Source organism: Pelodiscus sinensis, chromosome 22 (genome assembly GCF_052426305.1).
Source record: "Pelodiscus sinensis isolate ZL-2025 chromosome 22, ASM5242630v1, whole genome shotgun sequence".
Lineage (NCBI taxonomy): Eukaryota > Metazoa > Chordata > Testudines > Trionychidae > Pelodiscus > Pelodiscus sinensis.
Window position 1 is genome coordinate 4,652,758 of NC_143073.1, and position 17,266 is coordinate 4,670,023.

Genomic DNA, 17,266 nt, shown 5'->3' on the forward strand with positions numbered 1-17,266 from the left:
TCCGCTCTGGACAAGGCCTTTGAAACGAAAGGCTCCAAAGCCCGTTTCCTGTCCCCTGAGACCTTCCGTTCCTCGTTAGCTCACATTTGCAAGAGAGGCCCTTTTGCAAAGCTAGCGGATGCTATGCAAACGCATCCTGCCCTATAGATGACATCAGCTCAGCTGTGCGGTGCTCACTCTTACACTTGAATTTCCTTTAGGTTCCACCATGTGCACAGACCCAGCGAGCAGTATTTCAAAACCTTCTCTCACTTGGGCATCCTATTTTGAGTTCTCATTGAAGGCGAGACCAGGAAGGAAATAATACAGAACTGGCTGTGTCTTTTTTTCCATTCAGCGTACGGAGACCTGAGTTCTTTGAATTCTCACCTTGACCGTCATGCTGGGGCTCTGACTCACCCTTTTGTCCAAGGCCACAGACTCTGTGATGTGGTTCGCTTATTGCACTTTTAAAGCTTAAATAAGGCCAGGGAAAAGCGCGGTCACACCCGCAGCGCTTTTTATAGCCTGCTTCATCAGATCTTTCCGAAATCCAATTCAAGACAGTGCATGTTCTTTCCATTCTTGCTTCCGGATACTCACACGGAAATCATGCAGCCTGTGGAACAGGGCGCATCAAATGCCAAATAAGGACAGCCAAGGTTCCTTGGTTCCTCTGTTCCTTCTGAAAACATCACATGGAGCAGCAGCATTGTCTAATGGGCCGGGCACTGTATAAGGACACAGGAGACCTGGGATCTATTCCCAGCTCTGCCACTGACCTACTGTGTATCCTCGGACAAACCAAGTAATTATGCTGTGCCTCAGTTTCCCCATCTGTACAATGGGGATAATAGCTCTGCAGGGCCTCTCAGGGGGGTTGTGAAAAACTACGAGAGGCTCAGATATTATGGTAATTGGGCCAGATGAGTATCTAAGCCAGATATGCCTATACTGTGCCTGGCTTAGGTGCTCGGAGCCCCTGTGTGTTATTCCAGTAGGCCAGGGCTTCTCAACTTTGGAAGCCCCGGGGACCACAATGATATTCTCAGCACATGCCAAGGGCCACAACTTAAGTGTGGTTGCATATACATGCAAATATATTTGCAAATATATGCAAATAGCTTCTTTCACACTGATGGGCAGGAATAAAAAGATGAAGGCAAGACTATACACCACAAAGGCCCTATTTACGTCAGTTCTGCTGATATTAATAAAATGCAATAGTAATCCAATTTCCACCCATATGACAGCACTTTTAATGAGCAATGACAGTCCAGGAATTTAACTGCTAAAACATATATCAACAGAAGACCATTCTACTGACGACTTTTTTGTTTTGGCTCCCACCCACGGGCACCGTATTGAGCCCTGCGTAAATCTAAACTGCACCGTGGGCTGCAAACAAACGGGACGTGGGATGTATATGGCCCATGGGCCGTGTGTTGGGTAGCCCTGCTGTAGCCGCTGCTGTGTTCGTTTGTTTATTGCAGCCTTGCAAACTTCCACTCCGCTTTTCTGATAGATGAGTAAAATATCGCTCCTTTTATATCTAAATCATAGTAGGGATGTAAAATCCCGTTTTAAATGTTGACCAGTTAAACTGTATTTTTAACCCGTTAACCGGCCTGCCATGCTCCGTGTATGGGGGTCTTCTCCGGCTGGGCCGGACACCGGTTAACTAGTTATGCCGGTAAGTATGCCGGTAAGGCAGTGCTTACCGGGTAACCGGTGAACCCTTTTCATCCCTAAATCAGAATCAGGGCAACCCAAGCCGTTTTGGATAACTTTGCAAAGGTGGTTTATTTTCCTCTTGGTGAAATAGCCTCAGAACTCAAGCAGGGAGAATAAGGGATGTCTTCATTTGCTGGCAATTGTGGGGAAAAATTGACAGCCACACCCAACCACAAACTGTTTCAAAATTTTCTGCCAAAATCAAAGGCTACATCTACACTGGCCAGTCTTGCACAAGAACATATGCAAATGAGGCACAGCGAGGAATATTGCCATGCCTCATTTGCATACTTAATGAGCCGCCATTTTGCACAAGGGGCTTTTGCACAAAACCCCCTCTTGTGCAAGAGCCATCCTTCCTGAAAATGAGCGGCAGAACGGCTCTTGCACAAAAGCTCCTTGCACAAAAGGGCGGCTCATTAAGTATGCAAATGAGGCATGGCGATATTCAGGACTCGACAAATAATGTAATCTACTCGCCCGTGGTGAGTAGATTACAACCTGGAAGAGCCGGCGCAGAGCAATCTGCGCATGTGCAGAATGCAGAACGGCGTGAAACTGTGCGGCTGGCGAGCCCTGGCGATAATCATCGCTGCACCTCATTTGCATATCTTCTTGCGCAAGACTGGCCAGTGTAGCCGTAGCCAAAGCGTTGAAAAGAATTGTTTTGAGTAGAATGAAACATTTTGTTTCCAAACCAGATTGGTGGAGGGATGGGAGGGGAAACGCCATTTTGAACTGAAAAATTTAAATGTTTTAGTGTTTTCCTGAAGTTCTTTGGTACTTTTTGATCAAAACACTTTGGCAAAACGGACACAAATTTGCCCAGACGTTCGGCGTCTTGGAATCAGCATTGTTCACCAACCAAATGGTTTTGGATGACAAATTTCACCCAGTCCCTCTCACAAAACACCTCGCTCAGGGCTTACTCCCTGGCACATGCAGCCATTTAGATCTAGAGATGTGATTGGTCCCTTTTATTCGGCACTGGTGAGGCCACATCTGGAGTACTGTGTCCCGTTCTGGGCCCCCCACTATAGAAAGGATGTGGACACATTGGAGAGGGACCAGCAGAGGGCAACCAAAATGATGAGCAGGCTGGAGCACATGACCTACGAGGAGAGGCTGAGGGATTTGGCCTTATTTAGTCTGCAGAAGAGACGAGTGAGGGGGGATTTGAGAGCAGCCTTCAACTTCCTGAAGGGAGGTTTCAAAGAGGCTGGAGAGAGGCTGTTCTCAGTGGTGACAGATGGCAGAACAAGGAGCAATGGGCTCAAGTTGCAATGGGGGAGGTCTAGGTTGTTTATTAGGAAAAACTGTTTCCCTAGGAGGTAGGGAAGCCCTGGGCTGGGTTCCCTAGGGAGGGGGTGGAATCTCCATCCCTAGAGGTTTTTAAGTCCCGGATTGACAAAGCCCGGGCGGGGATGATGTGGTTGGGGTGGGTGCCTGGACTCGCTGACTCCTGAGGTCTCTTCCAGCCCTGGGATTCTATGATTTACCCCTGTGCAATATCCGTGCAGGACACCACCATTCTCGCCAAAGAGCCGCGTGCATCGTGCACCGGCATGAGCGACAGTGCAAGAGGCAGGTCAGTCAGCACGGTGATGGAGAATCAGCCGCCCTGGGCTGTTTCCCTGAGGCTGAAGGAAACTCTGACCCAGGGCCGGCCTTAGGGCTGGGCAAACTGGACCCACGCCCAGGGCGCCACAGTCAGAGGGGGAAGGGCAACTGGGCATGGCTGTTGCTGGGCAAAGGGGGTGGAGGGAGCTGCACCTGGGGGCAGTGTGCCGGGGCATGTCAGAAGCGTGGGGATGGGGATGGGGACGGGGCACGGGGCTGAGGGTGCAGGTGGGAGGAAAATGCAGGGATTGGGATGAAGGGGACACTGTGCAGGGGCTAGTGGTAAAGGGGGCCCAGGATGCGGGGGCAGGGGCTGGGAAGCCCATGGGTGCCAGGAGAAATGGGTGGTGCCAGGACAGGAGTTAGGGCACCAAACCACAAGTTTGCCCAGGGCCCCATTTCCCCTCAGGCCGGCCCTGCTCTGACCTTACCACAAACAAAAACTTCATGCTGGACACATGGGCTAAAGTCCTGCTCCTGCTCTGAGGACTTCGTGGTCAGACTCCGGCGCCCATGACTACCGAGACTTTGACAGGGTTCTGTGCGAGCACAGGGAATTGCCCATTCAATTCTCAGTGCAGGTTCGGGGCTTAAAACTCGCAGACAGCACGTGGGGCCGTTATGGCCGCTGCTCATTTAACACCGATGAGAACCAGGCGAGGAAGGTGGCAGTTTCAATAGGACAGTCCTGTCTTTTGGGGTCTGCAGCCCCTGCCTCCTCCCAGAGCCAGTTTCAGTTCTAGGCACTTGGAAGTTGTAGATCTGATGTGAGCAAAGGACATATTTATAATCAGTGAGGGAGTGTGTGTGTGTGTGTGTGTCTGGGAGGATTACACTCCATGTGCTGGGTCCCCGGGGATGCCGATAGTTATTAAAAACCAGGAGGGCACCGATAAGAAATAATCCAGCACCTGCACATAACAGGGCCACCTACCTTTGGAAATACCAGGCATGCCCCATCCAGCTTGATTTCTGAGCAAATACCTACCCATGGTACCAGTCGCTACCACGGCCCATCCCCCGGGGAGGCGTTCACTCACTGCCCGTGTTACTGGACTCTTTCGCAGTACAGCAGACAGCAGCCCCTGAGCTGGGGTTGCAGGATGCTAATTTACTTACTGCTACTGAGATGCCGTTTGTCAGATACCTGCTCTTGTCTTGCATGGGTAAACCCCTTTCTGCACTTCTTAGAGCATTTACCTTTAGGACTGAGAAAGTGGAATATCTCCAGTTCTGGGCTCAGAGGACTTATCAGATCCCGATGGTTTGATGTAGTCTTAGCATGATCTCTAGCAAGGCAAAGTGGCAGGGCATGAACATTATGAAGATTAATTCCTTTGAATTCCTAGTGTCTAGATTATTCCGTAACTGTAGAAGAAAGGAGGTTAATAACGATACCCTGTTTTATCTCTGCAGTGTTGGGAGTACGGTTATCTCTGTACCAGACGCAGCGATTCCTGTTTGTCGAAATTAGCGCTACAGCAAAGATCCCCTGTTCTTCCGAAGAAAAATTGGAAGGGGGTGGCATTTCGGTGTATTGGTACAGGAGAAGGGCAGATGAAGGACTCACCTGCATTAAGAAATGCTTAAATGATCAGAATGTAAGTAAGTTTGCTTGCAAAGCTGAGATGCACGGCTTGGTGCTGGAGATCTACAACGTCCAGGCGGATGAGTCTGGGGACTATTACTGTGCCGTTAAATCCAGCAGCCATCTGAAGTTCGACAATGGATCTACTCTGATTGTTGGGGGTAAGGAAAGGTAACGGTGTAACTCAAGGGGAACAGTGATTGACAATGCAGAGGCGTTTAAAAACCCCAGGGAAATGGAACAATTTTCAAAGCTGAAATGGTTGAAAAGGGGAACCTAAGCTGAAAAATGACATCTAAACAGAGCTGTCAAGAAGCTGATTCTGCAATTTGCGGGGGAGTCAATTAAAAATTGTTCCTTTAATGTTCAAAGGTGACAGGATTTATTTTAAAGAGCATCTGAATAATAATAACAACAATAATAATAAATATTAAATAATATAATATAATAAACCCACCTAGTGCTTTCCTCCAGCAGATCTCTGAGCACCTTAGTTTCACTCTTATCCCTATTGCTGCCAGATTGGGGATGTTTCTTACCTGGCGTATATGAATGCATGAGCCAAATTCTTTTTGCAGAATTTTCTACTTTGAATGGATTGCCGTCTTATTTAGCATTCCTGAGGGCTGGTCACTTACCCCAGTGTAATTGGTATCGACTTCAGTAGAAATGTACAGTTGTTAACAAAGGAAAATTGGTGCCCTTAATTAGATAATAAGCAGGTGGCAGGTCTGTTGTGAGTCAGACACAGGATGGAACAATAAATTCTCTGCTTTATTCTGCTCAGACAGCTACACCACCAGCAGCTGGGTTTTGCTTCTGGCTCCATCCCCGCTTGGCCCTAACTCCCCTGGGATGGCTGATCTGGCTTGTATTGTCCATGGAATTTCCAACCCAGTCCAGATTTCCTGGAATATTTCTGGCGATCAGCAGGAACAGGGGCTGGTGCGATCACTGAAAGCAAAGGATGGATCCTTAATGCTCATAAGTCACATTAGCATCCTGATGGACACCTGGACCAGTGCGAAAATTCTCACCTGTGAAGTCAAATTCAACTCTTCTGGCAAGAGTGTTAAGAAAAGTGCCAGGCATGTTGAAAGTGAGTGATTTTATATTTGCTTCTGGAGTGAAAGGGGTGTAAGATCTAAGCTATCCCCAAGGCACATACGCTCTGTCATAGCAGCTTTGAAATGATATATTAAAAAAGTAAATAATTGATCATCAAAGCATGCTGGCAGTATTAATCTTCGTAGTTAATTAGATGTAGAGAGACATGCAGGGAATGTTTGAGATGGAAAAGAAGAGGTACTGTTATGTTGTGAGTTGGTGGGTGAATTTTTCAATTAACCTTCTTTTGCCAAGAAATGTCAATTTGTCAAAATCAAAACAGTTCAGGAGGCAGTTTGGCTAAATCTCCCGACTCAAAACACTTTTGGAGGAACGTTTTAAAATTGCCAAAAGGTCCCTCTCTACTTTTCTGAACCAGAAACTGTCAGTTTTTCAAGTGAAATCTTTTCATGGAGGAATTTTAGTAAATTCAGACTAAAAATAGGTTAAGAAGAAAAGTTCCAAATTGAAACAAAATGTTTTCATTGACCCAAGTTGGGCTTTGGTCCTTTCTTTGTTTTGGATTTTTGGGTTGCAGAAATTCAAAGCACAGATTTTTTTTCTTCCACTTCAGGACAGGAACATGTTTCAGTATTTGGAGAATATTCACGGGACTAGCAAAATGTTTCCTGCCCCGCTCCTCCCAGGCTGTGCAAGCATGGACTTTAAAAAAGTGAGCCAGTTGTATCTGCTTCTTCCGCAGGCTTTGACAATAGATGCTTTCTGTCCATCATAACCCTGGCCGTAGTGGGAACCTTGGTGCTCTTGACGGTGCCTCTGAGCCTGATCTGGATTTGTTGCCCTTGGATGCTAGGTAATGCCCACAGCTCATCCCCCAAACTCCCGCAGTGTGAAATCCAATTCCTGGGCGTATCCCCTGGGTAGGGATGCTCTAGGTCAGTGGTTCCCGACCTGTGGTCTGCGGACTCCTGGTGGTCCGTGACGGTACTGCAGGGGGTCCGTGGAACGTTTCAAAAGAAGGATCGGGCCCAACGCAGTGGGCCTGATCCTTTCTTTTTTCTTTTCTTTTCTCCCCCAGGGAGGGGGGGTCCTTCCCCTGGAGAGGACAGGGAGGTGGGTTCAAGTCTCGCCCATGCTGGGAGAGGCAGGTTAAGGGACACCCTGCAGGGGAGGTGGTGGGGCCACTGGATCAGGGCCTTACGGATGTCTCTGTCTGTCTGTCTCAGGAGTCCAGCCCAGAAGCTCAGCACCGCCTGTCCCCGAGGAGCAGCGGGTAGGGCAGGTAACCAACTTTCTCTGTCACTGTCTGTCTCAGACATTTCAAACGCTCCCATTCACTTTGGGGTCTCGACGGATCAATCTGTACAGTGGATTTGATGGCAAAAGTAGCAGAACGGTGGGTGGGGGAGGGAACTCTGCATGATGTTGGACAAGTCCCCAAATGGCTCCATGCCTCAGTTTGCCCATCTGTAAAATAGGGAGAATCAGGGGAATGCTGGGAGGATTCATTTATTATTTTCAGTTGTCAGATCTTCAGGGCAGAGTCTGTCACATTATATGAGGTCATTAGCCCTTAACAGGGAGAGGAAGGATGGGCCAGCCACCCTGGACATGGGAGAGCCAGTGTCAATTCTGCTACAGATTTGTTGTATAACCTTGGGCAAGTCACTTAGCCTCACTGTGGCTCAGTTCCTATATCTACAATGGGGACATTAATGGTGTCCTATTGGAGGGGGTGATAAATACATTAAAAAGGAGGTGCTCGGATAGTAGAATAACGAGGTACAGATAAGTACCATAAAGAAAGAAATACAATTTTAAAGCCATTTGAAATTTGCTACAGAAAGGCCCCGTAAGAGCAAAATTTCTCACTAGCCGTGGTCTTAACGTCAGAGGGCAGGGATGGTTTCCAATTTGATAAATCACTATAGGGAAGGCAGAGGCATACGAGGGAATTTTTAATACGGCCGATGGAAGATGCACTCACTAGGATGGCCAGTCCTATCCCGCTTTGTATCAATCTGTGTTACAAGTTGGGGGGCTAATTTTACCAAATGTCTCCACGCAGGATGGAATCTTATACTGCCAGCTGGATTTTGATTCGAGGCATCCTGGCTTGGGCACGGTGGAGCGACCGGCGAGAGGAAAGAGCAAAAAATCCTGACTTACCTGGTCCAGGGAGAGCTGCACTGGGAAACCGACTACGGATCCGATTGGGATGAGCCACAATCTTCCTGGATCCCGGGGGTGGTCGGGCTCCATTTCTACGCCGATTTAGCAAAGCGGAGAGAAAAGCCAAGTGAGTTGAATTAGTGCAAGCCCCTTGTAGGGATGCAGCTTTACGGCTAATTAAAGGGGTGTATGTGTGTGTCTGGGGGTTAGTTAGATTGTTCTTGTGCCAATAAACACCTTGTCTGCCTGCGAACGCACTGGGCCTTGCGTAGATTTGACACGGTCACTTCCCCTCGGAGTTAGGTAAACTGGGGCAAACGTTGGCTGGGCAGATGGGCAGCTGGTACAAAGTATCATTGCTCCATGGCTCTGGCCCACACCCAGCCGGCCTTTGCTCCCCAGCTGTACACTAGTAATCACCATGGATTTGTTATGGGGAGGGAGGGAAAGCCATGTCCAGCACCACAGGTGGTGAGTATTGTAGGCCGGGGGAGGCTGTAGCTCCCTACACAGCCTCCCCTGGTACTGCCCCCAGGCCACTCGGCCTCCTGTGTGGATCTGGGCAACTAGTGCTCTGGGGGTGGGGCCATGCCCCCCGGCTGTCTGGGGCTGGGGAGAGTGGCGGGAGTGCTTTGGAGGTGGGGGAGGAGAAGGAGAATGGGAAGATGGAAAGGGTGTGGCGGGAACTCAGTCATGGGGGGCTCGCTTCGCAGTGCGGACGGATCCTCCGGCCGCCCAAGTGCAGCACGTGCCTATGGAGCCAGAGGGGGACTGGCCTCGCGTCGATGCACGTGGTGTATCAATGTGAGTTTTTGTGATTTCTGCCGTTGTTTCAAAAGCGGGGCTGGTTTTGTGTCACCCCTCTGCCTTCCACTGGCACAATCTCATCCTCCTTAAGGCTCGGATTCTTGTCCAATAAACCGAACATTCATGGGGCTCCAGGTTGGGGGATTTGGAGTGGGAGGGGGAGCTCCTGGCTGGGGCAGGAGGTTGGGATGCAGGAGAGAGTAAGGGCTCAGTCTGGAGTGGGGGGGGCAGGGATGAGAGGTTTGGGGTGCAGGAGGGCGCTCCAGGCCAGGGGGATTGGCCCAGGGGTTTGGATGGGGGGAGGGGGTCCAGGGTGGGGGCTGGGATGCAGGAAGTGGGAGGGATGCAGGCGTCCGGTGGCGCTCACCTTAGGTCACTCCTGGGAAGCGGCACCCTGTCCCTCTGAGGGGTGGCCCGGTGGCTCTGTGCACTGCCATTACCACAGGGAGCTGCAGAGCTGGTGAGCCATCAGAGTCCCTTGTCCACAGGGTGTTCCTCTTCTGGGGAAAACTGGATGTCTAGCCCCCCCCCCACCCGACATCCCCTCCCCCCCGCATGCATGGCAGTGCTAATAGCTAATGACAGGCGTTGGCTGCCCCAGCTGGGGGTACAGGCTAAAGCCCAACGGAGCACACGTTTGTCCGTGTCCTCAGTCAGGATTTGGGGTCATCCCGACGGGTGCCTGGCAGGTCCTCTACCCCGTCAATGCCGATAAACTTTCAGCTGCGCGCAGGCGTGCGTTTGCTCCCCCGTCCCGTGCGTTAACCGTGCGCAATTAGTCGCCATGACAGACTCCCGAGAGAGCCCCCAGAGACCACAGATCAGAGAAGGATCGAAAGCCCCCACGTGGGTTTGTTGCCAAACGATGTACAATGACAGTTGTCAGCGAACAGACGCGCCACTGCACCTTATGTAAGCCGTGGCAATGGACTCAACACCCACTAAGCGCCCTGGATTTCCAGGCCCCCCCCATGGCTAGTCGATTTTTTATACACAGGTACAAACAAGTTACGTATCACATATCAGGTTGCCACCCTCTGTTTCCTACTTACCACTCCTTACCTCCCAGAAGGGGTGTTTCCATTATTATCCATCATGCTGTCAACTCAGACCCGGTCCTGAGCCTAGGTGGGTATGTCTGTCATTGGTGGGCAGGTGTGTTGGTACCAAGATGTCTCTGTTACCACCCCCTGAAACGTGTTTTACCATCTGTGCCTGGCACCTTTTGGCATGCTTGATGCTCGACCCTGCTTATACTACATCTCTCTAGTCCAGCCTTTTCCTGCCTGCAGTTCCACTGAGCCAAAGTCCTGCTCGCCAGATTTCAGGCCTGTTTATGTTGCAGATTCTCAACTTACTACAATCAGCCGCTAACACAACCACTCTATAGTGTGCACACAGAATAGGGCTACTACTCAGTCCTGGGGCGCTCCTAATCCTCTTGTGTCTTCCCACAATTCCCCCTCGGCCACCTGTCCTTGCTGTCTGCCCCTTCCCTGCCTGGAAACCACCCATCAGTTCATATGGTCCCCACTTACAACACGGGAAAACTGAATGCTAATCCATTTCATGGCCAAGGGTGCAATCTGTCCCAAGAAGTGTCAGTATTTAAAACCAGACTGGACATCCCCCCGGACAAATAAGGCAGCTCAGGCTTCACCACTTGTACAGCTGGGGGATCAGGTCTCTTTCCCCAGCTGACCGGCGTTCCCCAGGAAAGGCCCGGTGCACGGTTGTGCGATCCGTGCAAAGAGCACAGTCATAGAATGAACTGCCCAAGCGGTGAGATGATGGTGAAACAGGCCCCGGGAGGAGAAGCGGCTGGCAGAGGAACATTCTGGAAAGGCTTGACACCCAATGCAGCACCAGGCGGAACAAAAAGGCTGTTCCTGGCACTTCCTTTTGCAGCCAACACTGCTGCTTTTAATTTTCCTCCATTCCATCTCTGGAGGTCAGAACTGGGTGCTAGCTAACAGCCTGCCCTGTAAGCCGAAGTGTTGCTAAAGCTGTCCAGTGTAAGCACCCGATGTTCAACTCGCTCTCATGAGGCTACTTTGGTTCCTAGGAGACAGCGCTGGGTAAAGGACATCTTAATTGAGGGGCGTGTGTTGGGCACTACAATACTTTTCTGTAGAATAGTGATAGAAATGGAGCCGTGTTAGTCTGGTGTAGCTGAAACAAAATACAGGACTATGTAGCACTTTAAAGACTAACAAGATGGTTTATTAGATGATGAGCTTTCGTGGGCCAGACCCACTTCCTCAGATCAGATTTCTGTAGAAATGAGTCTAGCTAGAAGTGTGCTCTTCCGCCCTCTCGTGGTGGTTGGGCCCCGTACAGACGGGGATGCTCAGGGAGATGCTCAGCGAGATGCTCAGGGAGGTCCTGCCATTTGGTTCTTGCTGCTGACGACTCGCTCAGATGGGGGCAGCATCGCACAAGCCAGCATCTTAGTCAGAACTTCCTCAGGAAACTGCTCTCCAAGATTCAGAGCTGAGGGCTGAGTTCAGGACCAAATGCTAAATTCAAGTGGATCTTGAGCTTCGTTTCCTCTTGACAAGTGTATGGGACCATTTTCCTGAGACGAGAGGTTAGCAATGATCAATCCAGGCTGAAGCAGCTAGAAAGGGCCAGGTCAGATGGGCAAACAGGCGATTTCTAATTTGGTCTTTGTGGCTATGTCCAGACTGCTGGCTTCTTTCGGAAGAAGCTTTTCCAGAAGAGATCTTCTGGAAAAACTTCTTCTGAAAGAGAGCGTTCACACTGCATAGAAAAAGTGATCTGCTTTTTCGAAAGAGAGCGTCCACACCGAATGGACGCTATCTGGCATTTAAGCTGTGATGACTATGGGCGGAATGGCCACCAGGACACCTGTGCTTTTTCCTCTTTCCTCTTCTTCCGAAAGAACTCCCCCTTCCCCGTCCACACATGCCTTTTCCCAAAAGAACTCTTTTGGAACAAGGCTTCTTCTTTGTAGAATGATTACCAATGTCGGAAAAATCCCTCTGTTCTTTTGATTTTCTTTCAAAAGAATGCGATTGCAGTGTGGACGTAACTCAAGGTTTTTTTGAAAAACGGTTGTTTTTCCAAACATATCTGTGTAGTGTAATGTAGTGTCGTGTAGTCATACCTACACTGTTGGGGACTGGCATGTTTCACGTTCGGTAAAATAACAAGAGTAAATACGATTTGTGCTCTCCAGGGGGCTAGCTGGTTTGTGAAAACAGACGGCAGACACCCTCCCCCCTCGAAGATTTAAGTTCTCAGATGAGTGGTCGCAAAGATTAACCGCGCTGCAGCGCACACCCTGCAGAGCATGAGAAAGCAGTAGTGGTCACAAAGGTCAAAACAGCCGGAAGTTTGTTGTTTACTGCGACTTCGGCTGTAACGGATTGGTGGTTTTTTTAACCCACAGAGTTACAGCCTCGCAGAGCAGATTTTCCAACTAGCAAAACCTGTTTGGGAGGCTGTCGTTTGTCACGAAGGAGGTTGGCCAAGAAAAAAGCCTGGAACAGATCCTTAGCTGGGGCAACTTGGCTATAGCTCCATTGGGCCAGATTCCCAGCTGGTGTAAATCAGCATATCTCTATGGAAGTCAGTGGAGTGAGGGACTTTACACCTGGCCTCTTAGCTGCATTTTCCTGGCAGATCACTGCCCTGGTCGTACATGGGGCCAAGCGTCTGCTGGATTGTCTGTGTGGGCATTGCACACGCAGGCTGCACCCAGCCACAGCGTCCCCTGCTACCGAGTTCTGCTCCGGGGCCTGCATGTTTCCAGCTCAGCATGGCTGCAGCTTCTGCCTGCCACTGGGTGAGAGGGAAAGCAGGTGTCTGAGGCTACGTCGTATACTACGAGTTTTCACAGCAAAAAAAATGCTAACGAGGGACTCGTTTGCATGAGTCGCGATCTCATTTGCATATTTTCTGCCGATCCGTTTTTGTGCAAAAACAAGCAGTGTGGATGTTTTCTTTTTGTGCAAACCCCCTTTTCCCGCAAGATCGGTGTACCTCCTTTTTGGGGGCATCAGGATCTTGCGGAAGAAAGGGTTTTAGCGCAAAAAGAAAACGTCCACGCAGCTTGTTTTTGCGCAAAAACCCCTAGCGCAAAAATGGATCGGCAGAAAATATGAAAATGAGACCGCGACTCATGCAAATGAGTCCCTCATTAGCATATCGTTTTTGCCGAGAAAACTTGTCGTGTAGACGTAGCCTGAGAGCCCTCGCGGCATGTGCTGACCCTGGCGAATGGCCGTGGCGCAGCTGCGGCGTGGGTCTGGATTCTGGGAGCTGTTCCGCTGCAGTCCTTGCTAATGGGGCGTCTGTGGCCGGGCAGTGCGGTGCATTGTACTCGGGCACTTGGCACTGAACGGCCAGCAGTTTAGCCTCCCCCACCCAGAGCGTTAGCATCGGACTGCGGGTCCTTTTCACTTCCCACCCTGACCTCCTCCGGCAGGAATTGCCCTGGCCAGTTGGCTGGCCGTTCTTCAATCCGTCGGGCCTTTCAGGAAATCACCCAGTGGCCATGTGCCTATATTCGTGGACTGATCCATTTTGACTGCAGCCTGCCTCACCTCCAGCATGGCTAACCCCCTGTCGCTCTCCCTCGAGTGGGCCAGTCCACACGACAAGCTTAGCACACTGTCTGGCACATGGGCAGGACATAAGAACATCAGAACAGCCCTACAAGGTCAGACCATAGGTCCATCTTGCCTAGTGTCCTGTCTGCCAACAGCGGCCAATGCCAGGCGCCCCAGAGAGAATGAACAGAACAGAGCTCCATCAAGTGATCCATCCCGTCACTCAATCCCAGCTTCTGACAAACAGAGGCCAGAGACACCCTTTCTAGCTAATAGCCATTGAGGGACCTACCCTCCATGAATTTATCTAGCTCTGTTGTGAACCCTGTTAAAGTTCTAGCCTGCACCACATCCTCTGGCAAGGAGTTCCACAGGGTAACTGTGCACTGCATGAAGAAAGACTTCCTTTTGTTTGTTTGAAACCTGCTGCCTATTAATTTCATTGGGTGACCCCCCTCGTCCTTGTGTAATGGGAACAAGTAAATAACTTTTCCTTATTCACTTTCTCCACACTTGTTATGATTTTCTAGACCTCTCTCATATCCCCCCTGGACAACCCAGATATCACCTTTCCCATCAGACATTCCAGCCTCCAGCAGTGTTCCCTCTAAGCCACCGGGCAGCACAGCTTCACAGGGGCTTAATCAGCCCCCGGCCCAGTCAGTCAGCTCCTGCACAGAGCCCCGAGTTTCTGACTGGGTGGGGCTGATTAATCACCTGTGAAGCTGCATAGAGGAACACTGGTCTCCAGTGACACAGAGTCACACCCTGGCACACGGTTTACAGCGGCGGGAGATCTGGCTCGGTGCACAATCAGTTGGCACGTGAGCACTGTAGCTTGCCCCCTAGCTGAGAATGCGACAATAAGAGGAGAAAATATCCTCTCTGGTACAGTCATGGGATGGTGAGGAGCTCCCCGCAACAGGCTCAGCATGTGGATTCATAGGTCATTAGGCGAGGAGGGACCAGTGTGATTTTCTAGTCTGACCTCCCGGCTACGACTCCCCTGAATGAATTCCCGTTTGCAGTAGAGAGCACGAGGGGACCAATGTGCCCTCTCATCTTTTCCATCCATGTGGGGAATACATTTTGTTATGTGCGCCGAGGCCTGTGGGAATGGGCACCACCCGGAGAAACACAGAACCTAGCGGTGGGCACTCTGCTCATCAGCGGGGTAGCACGTGGCTCTCCTGAGCGGCCGCACGAGTGCACAACTTACAGGGAAGGCTGGTGGGTGCCTCTACCCATGTGAGAAAGCCGTGTTGGGCCATGGTTCAGCTTGCAGGGGTTGATTGTCATTTACACCAAGGCCTTTTTGCACCACTTGGGCAGTGTAAAGGGGCCTTAAAATGGGGGCTAATTACACACACACACACACACACACACACACACACACACACACACACTCGCTCGCTCTAGGCTCCTTTGAACCCCCTTCCCCTTCTCTGCCCCCCCCCGATTGGCACATTGAGACTTACTGTCAATGAGGAGGAGGCCAGCCGCCTGGCCGGGACGTAGGTTGGTGGCGTTAGTGTCTCTGATGTCTATTTTTAGGTATATTTTATTTGTCAAGGCTGTACAGTGAGGAACAGGGCTCGGTGCCTGCGTCAGTGCGGTTTCCGCCTCCAGCCCCCAGTCCCGCCATAAGAGCAACAGCACCTTTGCCGTGAAGTGGAGCTGGCTCTTTGAACAAACCAAAACTCGGCGAAAGGCAGCAGCTGCACACTCCTGTGTCACAGACGTCCAGGCCTGTGTGACCTTTCAGCACTGGCACGAGCATCCCAGCCTGCCCCCCTCCCGGCTGTACAGCCTTCTGTACACACAACAAACCAGCCACCGGCTCACAGCAGCAAGGCCTGCGTGGCTGTTGCTGCCTGTGATCATGATAACATCTTTGCGATACTGTACCCTGCTTCCGCGAGGGCTGGAGTCCCTTGAAACGTGCTGTTCTTTTCGGGCCATCCCTCGGCTGGCTGGCTGGGCTTTAGGGGTGCCTGGGAGAAGCTTGGGGGGATACGTCAGCACCACTGAAATTTGGAGAAAACTGAATTTTTGTTTTAAGTTTTACAGCGCTGTATTGTTATACTTTTTACACCCAAAAAATGTCATTGCCCACCCGGCTGTGATTAAGTTGTTTAAACAAATGTGTTGCAATGGTAGAAATTTTGTGTGTGTGTGTCTGAAAACTGTAGCTACTGGGGGTACTTATAATTTAAAAAAAAAAAAAAAAACTACATTATAAAAAAAAGGTTGAGACACATTGCTTTAGATCAAGCCTCCTAAAGCAGACCCAGGGCAGGAAGATTTGTGGGCCAAATCCTACATTCTGGCAACATTCAGTATCACCAGGAGTTTCTCCTAAGGAAGGACAGCAGGACGGGCCTCAGTTGCCTCTGACATTTTCAGTGACATTTGGGCCCCATTACACAATTCTGGCAGCAAGATAGCTGGGCCCCTTGACACTACCAGAGCAGCATAAAGGGCCGGGTTAACGTGTAAGGAAAGAGAGGCCGGGGCTCAAGGAATATTTTACATTCATAAGAAATACAGCAGGCCCAGAGGTGCCGGGCTCTGAGTTGCCAGGCCCAGAGGTGCCGGGCTCTGAGCTGCCAGGCCCAGAGGTGCCAGGCTCTGAGCTGCCAGGCCCAGAGGTGCCAGGCTCTGAGCTGCCAGGCCCAGAGGTGCTGGGCTCTGAGCTGCCAGGCCCAGAGGTGCCGGGCTCTGAGCTGCCAGGCCCAGAGGTGCCGGGCTCTGAGGTGCCAGGCCCAGAGGTGCTGGGCCCAGAGGTGCCAGGCCCAGAGGTGCTGGGCTCTGAGCTGCCAGGCCCAGAGGTGCTGGGCTCTGAGCTGCCAGGCCCAGAGGTGCCGGGCTCTGAGTTGCTGGGCCCAGAGGTGCCGGGCTCTGAGTTGCTGGGCCCAGAGGTGCCGGGCTCTGAGCTGCCAGGCCCAGAGGTGCCGGGCTCTGAGTTGCTGGGCCCAGAGGTGCCGGGCTCTGAGTTGCTGGGCCCAGAGGTGCCAGGCCCAGAGGTGCCGGGCTCTGAACAGCCGAACTCAGAGGTGCCGGGGCTCAGCCTGGCAGGGTTTAAGCACTGGGAAAGGGGATTAGTGCAAACGAGAATCGGGAACCCAGATTGCCGGTAAGAGGCCCATGTTGTGCAGGTAACAGCCAAAAATCATAAAGCTATTTAAGCTCCATGGGCCAGATCCCCAACGGTGTAGGGGGCATGTGGCAGCACTCGGGAGGTGCATTGCCCCCCCCACTCCCACCACGTCCCCTCCCTGCCCCCCTCCGCAGCAGGCACCAGTCACCCCTGCTCAAAGGTATATAGGCACCTAACCCCCTTTGGTTTCAGTGGCAGGCAGGAGTTTTGGGAGTTTGAGCAGGTGGGCCGGTCCCCATGCCTATGATTGTGAATGAGGAGCAACTCCACTTAGCTGCCACGGATTTACACGGGCACAAGGGAGAGCAGACCTGGGCCTGAGGACTTTTCAAAGGGCCCTTTCAAAGACGCTCGGCTGAACTGCTGCAGCAGCTCCCCAGCCGAGAAAAGGCAAAGGAAGCTTTAGTAATGAGTAATTGCTTTAACGAGCCGCATTGTGAGAGCTGGCAATGCGCCCGGCTGTGATCCAAACAGGCAGCCTGTGCAGACTCAGAGAAGGGTCGTCCCTTGTATTGATGCTGTGCTATTTTTAGGGGGTGCTGGACCCCGGCAGCCTAAGGA

General features: G+C 51.2%; 1 protein-coding gene across 2 annotated transcripts; it reads left to right on the forward strand.

The window, feature by feature from the left end:
* Positions 1–269: 269 nt before the first annotated feature.
* On the forward strand, positions 270–8,418 carry LOC142819600 (uncharacterized). Of its 2 annotated transcripts, none has more exons than XM_075907782.2 (6): positions 270–787; positions 4,750–5,082; positions 5,709–6,020; positions 6,732–6,842; positions 7,216–7,271; positions 8,058–8,418. In XM_075907782.2, coding segments are annotated over exons 1-6 (909 nt in total). In that variant the 5' UTR covers positions 270–786; the 3' UTR covers positions 8,154–8,418. The 2 variants fall into 2 exon arrangements, with proteins under 2 accessions (XP_075763897.2, XP_075763896.2); XM_075907781.2 differs by lacking the exon at positions 270–787 and adding an exon at positions 4,374–4,499.
* Positions 8,419–17,266: the final 8,848 nt, after the last annotated feature.

Bases quoted from the DNA above. Each gene is read 5' to 3' on its own strand.
- LOC142819600 (XM_075907781.2), top strand. From the start codon at position 4,463: ATGCCGTTTGTCAGATACCTGCTCTTGTCTTGCATGG. The intron at 4,500-4,749 runs GTAAACCCCTTT...TTATCTCTGCAG, and splicing joins CCTGCTCTTGTCTTGCATGG to TGTTGGGAGTACGGTTATCT. The intron at 7,272-8,057 runs GTAACCAACTTT...GTCTCCACGCAG, and splicing joins AGGAGCAGCGGGTAGGGCAG to GATGGAATCTTATACTGCCA.